Here is an 8546-nt window from a genome sequence, read left to right as displayed (position 1 = left end):
GGGATCAAACCTGCATCCTCGCAGACATCACATCTTCTTCTTAACTGACCCACAACGGGAAGACCAATAATCGATCCTTTGGGTATTCTAGGAGATGCAAAAACATGAATTTGGGCTCTAATTGGACATGGTTGAAATTCAAGGGAGGGGAGGCAGAGACCTGGGAGAACCAGCCCAGAAACAGTGCAGCCTTGGGGCAGTGTCCTGGTTCTGTTTAAGGAACACACATAATAGTATCTTTGAGTCCTTCTGTGGAACTGAAACCGCCAGCAAATGAAAGCCAGGGAGGAGGGCCACCAGGACCAGTCCTGGGGCCACTAAACGCCAACTCTGACTCTCATCCTGAGTGGAAAAGTCAGAAAGAGAAAGACAAATACCATATGATATCACTTATATTTGGAATCCAATATATGACACAAATGAACCTTTCCGCAGAAAAGAAAATCATGGACTTGGAGAATAGACTTGTGGCTTCCCGGGGGGAGAGGGAGGGAGTGGGGGGGATGAGGAGCTTGGGGTTAACGGATGCAAACTACTGCTCTTAGAATGGATTTACAATGAGATCCTGCTGTGTAGCACTGAGAACTCTGTCTAGATACTTACACTGCAACACAACAATGGGAGGAAAAAGTATGTATACATGTATGTGTGACTTGGTCCCCATGCTGTACAGCAGGGAAACAAACAAACAAACAAAAAAATGCCAGCTGTGAAAAATGAAAACTTGCGTCTACCCTGATTCTTATCTGTAGCCCTATTTTCTGCTCCCAAACTATAAAACCACTTCCTAATCTCTCCCCAGGGAGGGCACAGTCTTTAGGGCATTAGCTTGCTGTGGCCGCCTTTGCCTGGCAAAGCAACAAAGCTATGGTTTTCTCCTTCGCCCAAAACTCTGTCTCCACATTCCAATTTGCACTGGTGGACAGAGGCTCATTCAGCAATGACGGCAGAGGCCACAATAACTTTGCAAATATTTCTTCTACTGTGTTAACTGCTGTGCAATATTAAAAATTGGTAACTTTCAAAATCATTTTAGAAAATTAATGTGATCCTGATAACAAAATCAGAAATAGATAAGAAAGAAAATGCAGATTCCCTTAACGTAAATGGCAATATAATTCTGAGAAACGTGCCTTAAATTGGATGCACAAGGTGACGGATACTACCAACTGGTCATACGGACTTATAAAGGGCGTTGTGACCAATACACCAGCTGTCATTCTTCACGACAGCTGGCACAATTTTGGCACATGAAGGGGCTCCGTAATGTAACTGACCTGTGGGCTCCTGGGCACAAGATTTTCCAGGTCCTCTGTTTCTTGTTTTTTTTTTTGGGGGGGTTGGGTTTTTTTTTGTTGTTGCTGTTTTGTGTTTTGTCTTTTTAGAGCTACACCTGAAGCATGTGAAGGTTCCCATAGGGGTCTAATCGGAGCTGTAGCCTCAGGCCTATGCCAGAGCCACAGCCACGTGGGATCTGAGCCACATCTGCAACCTACACCACAGCTCATGGCAACACCGGATCCTTAACTCACTGAGTGAGGCCAGGGATCGAACCTGCATCCTCATCATTCCTAATCGGATTCATTTCCTCTGTGCCACAATGGGGAGCTCCTCTCTGTTTCTTGTTTTTAGGGAATAAGCTTCAGCCTCTATGATCTTCCCTAAGTTCCAAAGGGCAGTTGCTCATCAGAGAAGGGAGGGATGCAGAGACCAGAGAGGAGCAGTGCAGAGACAATAGTGCAGCCTTGGGGTAGGGTCACGGAATATACGTAACAATCTCTTCAAGTTTTTCTGCAGATCTAACCCCCAACAAATGGAAGAATGATTTGATGAAGGCTTCTTTACTCAGAAAGAAGGAGAACGTTTAGTCCTGGGGCCACGAAACACCAGCTTTGAAAGACAATGCAAGCTTGCCTCTACCCTGATCCTCGTCTGCAGCCCTAGTTTCAACTCCCCAAACTGTAAAACCACCCCCTAATCTCACCCAAGGAGGACACTGTCTTTAAGGCATGAGCCTGCTGTGGCCCCCTTTGCCTGGCAAAGCAATAAAGCTCTCTTTTGCTCCTTCCGCCAAAACTCCGTCTCTGTCTCCACATTTCTATTCAGCCACAGCAGAGGCCAGGTTTTGGCAACACCAGCAAAAATTGTCTAAAAATATTGGAAATTAACATACCATTTACCATAGGGAAAACTCTTTAACGTGTAGAAATTGATATCATAGCAAATGCACAAGAGCTTTAGCAATACAACCTCTAGCAGAGCATTTGGACTTGGTAGCTATTTACTATCTATTGAATGAGTGGAATAGATGAGGCTCCCTACTAACTGTGATGAAATACTTATTGAATGAAAGAATGAAAGGCCTGTGCTTGAGACATTATCCCAAAGAAAAATGTGGCCCCTGGGCTAACCTGGTAGCTGCTCTATCTGAGATGGAAAAAGGGAAGGCTTTGTGTGAGGATGAGAAGATATGAGAAGAAAGAAGGTCCTAGCTGTATAGCCCAGGAAGTTTTATCCAGAATTTGGAGATAATCTCTATGGAAAAGAGTCTGAGAGAGAATGGATGTGCACATGTATAACTGAATCACTTTGCTGGGCATCAGAAATGATCCCAACATTGTAACTCGACTGTACTTCAATAAAACTTTAAAAATGAAAAAAAAAGATCTTAGCTCATCTCACTAGAAACTTGTTGGGATGGACTGTCTCTGGGTCTATATTCCTCCCATACTGGCTATAGTGTTGGAGTTGGTGTCTGTGAGTCGGCCACAGCCCCCAAAGATAAGTAGAGCACTCAATGCACCCGAGACAGGTGGCTTTTGTCTTGGAGTAGATTCTCCAGAAGGAGAATCTGAGGCAGAGACTGGCATGCAGGAAGCTTCTTTTGAAGTACACTTGGGAATAACATGTCAAGAGTGAGGGAAGCAGGATGGGGCAAAGGGAGAAGTTAAACTGTGATCCATTTACCCCAGATGCCTGAGCTGATTCAAGAGGGGTGCTCCCGAGCTGAAAAAGTCCTCTCGTATTGTCTGCTATTGTATCACATTGAAGAAAGAGGGCCAGGTCTCTGTATTTGTTAATAGACCAGTTGCTGAGCAACCTCTGCACACAGGAAGGAAGAGTGACCTTGGGTAAGTCAGCTCTCTGTGTCCAAAGGGAGTGACTCCACTATGAGTTTTGGCAGCCAACACCCACAGTAGGTAGAAGACAGAGCATACTGAACTGTAGAGTCCACTAAAGAATGTATTTTGTCTGGATGTGACCTGTGAAAATAAAAAGTCTGAGCTTACAGAGCAATATGAGGTTTCCTAGCTCCCTGGACATCAGATTTCCTATCCTAGTATGTACAGGCTTAGGGATGACGAGCAACCCTGGACAACATGGGCCACCTGATCAGGGCAGGTGCCACACCCTGCTTGTCCCTCTGCCCAATCAGCCATCCCTGGGGCAGTAGGCTTAGCTCTGTGTGCCTCCAACCAATCTGGAGCTTAACTTTGGCTCCGCCTCAGTGAGTCTGTGTGTCCTCTGGGACCTGCCAAGTGGTAATAACATCTTCCCTTCCCAGGGCCTTGTTCACAGTCACCAAGACTGCTTTGGAAAAGTATCAAGAAAGGACTTGCTTTGAGGGTAAGTTTACAGAACCAGCTATGAGTTTGTGCATAATTTATAGAATAACCTCTATACCAGAATTTTACACACATCATTTAATCATGTTTATAACACCTGTCAGATTTATGCTATTTACTTAACCATCAGATGAGGCAACGTAGAATATGAATGGAACAGAATTAAAATCTTCGTCTGGTTGCCTGCGAAGCTTGTGCTATCCCATTCACTGTGAAGCCTCTACCAGCTGGTTTGTAATTATAAAGTCTAACGAGACGTGGTCCTTTCCATGAAGCTAATCATTAAGACACTGAAAGGGTTTCTATAGTACAGATAAAACAGAAAATGGTGGATAGACAAAGAAGGGTCATAAAATAAAATGTTCTCAACTCAATCGGCGGCCCAACCACAATCCATGAGGCAGGAGACAAGGGACTCTGAATCTTGAAAGTTGAGAAACACCAATTCAAATAAAGAGGAGGAGAAAGCACACACAAAAATTACATATGGAATAGGATCATAAATGCTTATAATTCCTAAACCCAATAAAATGGTTAAAGCACAATATTCATGTAGGAATATGTTAAGTATAAGTTAAAGTTTAAAGAAATAGCCTTTGAAAGCCTTGCATGCCAGCCTTAAGTGTGTGGTTTTATCCCACAGATTAAATGAACTAAAGGATTTTAATCATAGGAGTGACATGATGACATCTGCATCTTTGATGCATTTTAGAACAGTTGACTTTAGTACAGAGAGTGGATTGGAAGGATTCGTGGCAAAAGCAGAAAGATCTAAGGGAACAATCCAGTTGGGAGATGTTGGGTGTGTGTCCTAGCCGGGGACACTGGGGGGTTGAGAGAAAGGAGAGAATACAAGAAGGGTTAAAATGCAGTCAAGGCACTGGAGAACAGGTAAAAGGGAAGAGAGACAGAAGAGGTAACGGTAATTTCAGGTTCGTATGTTGGTTTGGAGAGGTCGACAGTGATGCAGTTCACACAGACATGGCCAGGGAGGTGGGGCGGATTTGTGAAGAAAAGGTTAGTTTCATCTCGAATATGCTGAGTGGGATACAAATATTTAGGAAGCACACAGAAGAGAGGATTTGTGTTTCAGAAAGATATTTGACTCCAAAACCTATTTGGAAGAAAGTAAAGTATTTCTAAGACTTAAACCCATGTGAAAGGATAAACACAATCAGAGATAATGTATAGAACCAGGAAGAGAGGAAGGAACGGGACCTTAGACTGGACAGCGTGTAAGGAATAGGTCAATGGGGAGGTGGCGGGACTAGGAGACAGGAGAAAACACAGCAGAGCACTATGCCATGGGGACTGGGGGAGACTACTTTAAAAAAACGACAGACTGGGGGAGACTACTTTAAAAAATGACAGACTGATTTAGAGTGTTCGGTAATGCCAGGAGGTAGCAAAGAGAAGCCTTGCAAGCAGACAGTTCCAAACTAGAAGATATTCAGTGTTTGAGTTTCAGCACTTCTCTGAAAGCAGCATATACTTACTCTTATCTCCAAATGAAACTAGACTTCCCTCAATTCAGACATGTGGATTATGTCTTAAAAAATTATCTCAAGAAAAGAGATTTTTCTTCCTCGTACCTAATTTTATTCCCTTGTGTTGCAGTTTAAGCTTCTTTCTTCTCCTCATGATGATGGTAGCCAGATCTGGACCAAGTGATACCCCATCAAGAATGAAGAAATCGTGATTTTGGTTTCTTCAGCTTCTTCCCTTTCCAAACCATTGATAATGGCCCTGAGTAATTCCAGCTGGGGGCTGATCCGGCCGTCTTTTTTCCTGATGGGCATCCCGGGTTTAGAGGCAAGCCAGCACTGGATAGCATTGCCACTCTGTGTCCTTTACCTCCTTGCCCTAGGGGGCAATGTCACCATCCTCGTCGCCATCTGGACTGACCCGTCCTTGCACCAGCCCATGTACCTCTTTCTGGCCATGCTCTCTGGCATTGACCTGGTCCTGGCCTCCTCCACTGCACCCAAAACCCTCGCAGTGCTCCTGGTTCACGCCCATGAGATTGGGTACACTGTCTGCCTGACCCAGATGTTCTTCATCCATGCGTTCTCCTCCATGGAGTCAGGCGTACTCGTGGCCATGGCTCTGGACCGTTACGTCGCCATTTGCCACCCTCTGCACCACTTCACCATCCTGCGTGCAGGGATCGTAGGGCGCATGGGGGTGGCAGTGCTGGTGCGGGGGCTCCTCCTCCTCCTCCCCTTCCCCATCTTGCTGCAGAGACTTGTCTTCTGTCAGTCCACCATCATAGGCCATGCCTACTGTGAACACATGGCCGTGGTCAAGCTTGCCTGTTCAGAAACCACAGTGAACCGAGCTTATGGGTTGGCAGTGGCCCTGCTTGTGGTTGGTCTAGATGTCCTGGCCATTGGTATTTCCTATGCCCTCATCCTCCAGGCAGTGCTGAAGGTCCCAGGGGGTGAGGCCCGACTTAAAGCCTTTAGCACGTGTGGGTCTCATATTTGTGTCATCCTGGTTTTCTATGTTCCTGGCATATTCTCCTTCCTCACGCACCGCTTTGGCCACCAGGTGCCCCATCACGTCCATGTTCTTCTGGCTACACTCTACCTCCTCGTGCCACCTGCACTTAATCCTCTTGTCTACGGGGTGAAGACTCAGCAGATCCGCCAGCAAGTCCGCAGGGTGTTCTACATAAAAGGGTAGATCTGAACACATCCCAAGCATTTTCTTCAGAGGCTCCCGCCAAAGGCACTGCCAGGAGCCTGTGGCTGGTCTTGGCCATGTGGATGGAAGCCCTCACAGAGTGAGGGCCTGGTGGTCTCACAGCAAAGAGCATCATGAGCACTTGGCTCCACAATGGGTTGGGATGTGTCTGGATAACCTGACTTGTGAATATTTCCCTGATTCTTTCATTTGCTCCTGATCCCAGCATTTTCCTACTCCATGTGATGGAGAGACTGGGTATTGGAGAAAGATGATAACCTTGAATATGTCCTTTTTTTCTGTCTTCATCCAATAACTGACCTTTCAACATCGTCTGAAGTGGGAATGGAAAATCCTAACTTTTGCCAGATGTTAACTTTGGACTGTCTTGAAACTCTCTGAGGTAGTGATGTCATCTCCAAGTCGCTGGGCTCCTGAGTACCCACTGGGTCACTCTCAAAGCAGGTGAGACAGGTGCATAGCGAAATGACACCTTTCACTGCAATGTGAGTGTTGCTCATTTATTTAAAATAAATTCAAGAAGAGAAGGCATTTCAGGAGGTTCATAGAGTAATAAGATATTTCCTAGGAATGAATATAAATGTGTAGAGTGGATTTCTTTTTAAAAAGGTCTGTTTGTATATTTAACTTACTAATTTTTTTGTTTAGGGTAAAGAGGGAATAAGACCAAGTATTGATGTTGGTCTTAATTTAGTCTTAATTTAACAAAGCAAAGCAACTATGTAATCGTCAGTATCTGAGAAATATAAAACGTGTGAGAGTCTGGTGTTGGTAACCATAGGTTTTTCAGTGCACATTTAGATAGCTAAGCCACTTGAAAGAATAATTTCTCTTTTTGGAATGAATATAGAATGATATCAGTTAAGACCTCCCTCCACTTCTGATAACAGGAATGGGGTAAAAACTTACAAGAGGATTAGTACACTTGGTGTATTCCATACTGCTTGTTGGTTGATGCCCTAAGATTAGCCTTAATTATTTCCTGTTCTTAAAAAGTAGCAATTATGTTCAGTATTGAAAGAAATTAAGACACTGTATCGAGAGGTAGGATGCTCAGGTGGTGAGAGAATCCTGTCTTGGGTTCCACAGGGTTGAAGGGGTAGAGTAGATGGTTAGTGTTTCCAGTTTTTATTTTCTTTGTAAATCGTACTCCTAACAAAGAGTATGCTGTTACAGAGACTGAGTATTAAGACTTCCGTATGGTGGGCACATGTGGGTGAGTTAGGGAGGACTGGCATGTGTTCACACTGTAGGAATCACACCTTCTCATTGCCTTGGTTCTATGTCTGGAGCTTAAACCCTGGTAAGTTGTCCTGGGGAAGCCCAGGTTATGGTGTATCACACCCACTGGAAAACAACAATCTTGACCCTAGAGGTGCTTAGCTTGGCATATTATAAAGAAGAGTAATTTTTTTTCTCCTACTTGGGAAGTGGATAAGATGGTGAGGTCTGAAGAAGCTTCCTTGGATCAAAGGATGGAAACTTGTGTTGAAAGTGGCAGAGCAACGTTACTATTTGTAATATTAGATTCAATGACTGCATACATGTGACACCTCTGCAAAGAGTACTTCCTTTTACTAATTTAAAACTTTTTATTTTTTATTAGAGTCCAGTTGATTTACAATGCTGAGCCAATTTCTGCTGTACTGCAAAGTCAGTCATATCTATATCAATAAATTCTTTTAAAAATATTTCTTCCCACCATGGTCTATCCCAGGAGATTAAATATAGTTTCCTGCGCCTTACAGCTGGAACTCATTGCTTATCCATTCTAAATGTAATTGTTTGCATCTACCAACCCCAAACTCCCAGTCCATCCCACGCCCTCCCCTGTCCCCTCTTCATTAATTTTTATCGTGACTTTCTGTTTAAGGCTAGGAGGATGGATCTCCTATGCCAGAATTAGATGTTCTCACCTGATAGAGACAGGGTGCCTGTTAGAAACAAAGAAGCTTAGGAGTGCTGCTGGAGATGAAAGGTACAGCATTCTCACTCCTCAACCCCTGTGCATTCCTAACAGTAGACAAGGCTCACGAGGAATAAATTAATAATAATTAGAAGCCAGTACATGTCACAGGCATGGCTCTCTGGTAGATCATGACTGGAAGATGTACTTGGGACCAGAAGACAAAGAAGGAGCCATCGATCTATTCCCTTAATTCTAGATCTTAGGGTCCCTTCCTACTCCCTCCCCCCCACCAAGATATGGTGGGC

At 44.3% G+C, this 8546-nt stretch overlaps 1 protein-coding gene across 1 annotated transcript; it reads left to right on the top strand.

The window, feature by feature from the left end:
• The first annotated feature begins 5308 nt into the window (after positions 1 to 5308).
• OR52L1 (olfactory receptor family 52 subfamily L member 1) lies at positions 5309 to 6311 on the top strand. Its single transcript, XM_021102717.2, has one exon. It carries the CDS (start codon positions 5367 to 5369, stop codon positions 6309 to 6311), a length of 945 nt encoding a protein of 314 aa, XP_020958376.2. The 5' UTR covers positions 5309 to 5366.
• The last annotated feature ends 2235 nt before the right edge of the window (positions 6312 to 8546 follow it).

This window comes from Sus scrofa, chromosome 9 (genome assembly GCF_054392235.1).
Source record: "Sus scrofa isolate SSC_HxYL_T2T_F1_AM1 chromosome 9, Sscrofa_HxYL_maternal_Yorkshire_Landrace_v2.0, whole genome shotgun sequence".
Classification (NCBI taxonomy): domain Eukaryota; kingdom Metazoa; phylum Chordata; class Mammalia; order Artiodactyla; family Suidae; genus Sus; species Sus scrofa.
Note: the sequence above shows the minus strand (reverse complement) of the source record. Positions and strands in the feature narration are given on the sequence as shown.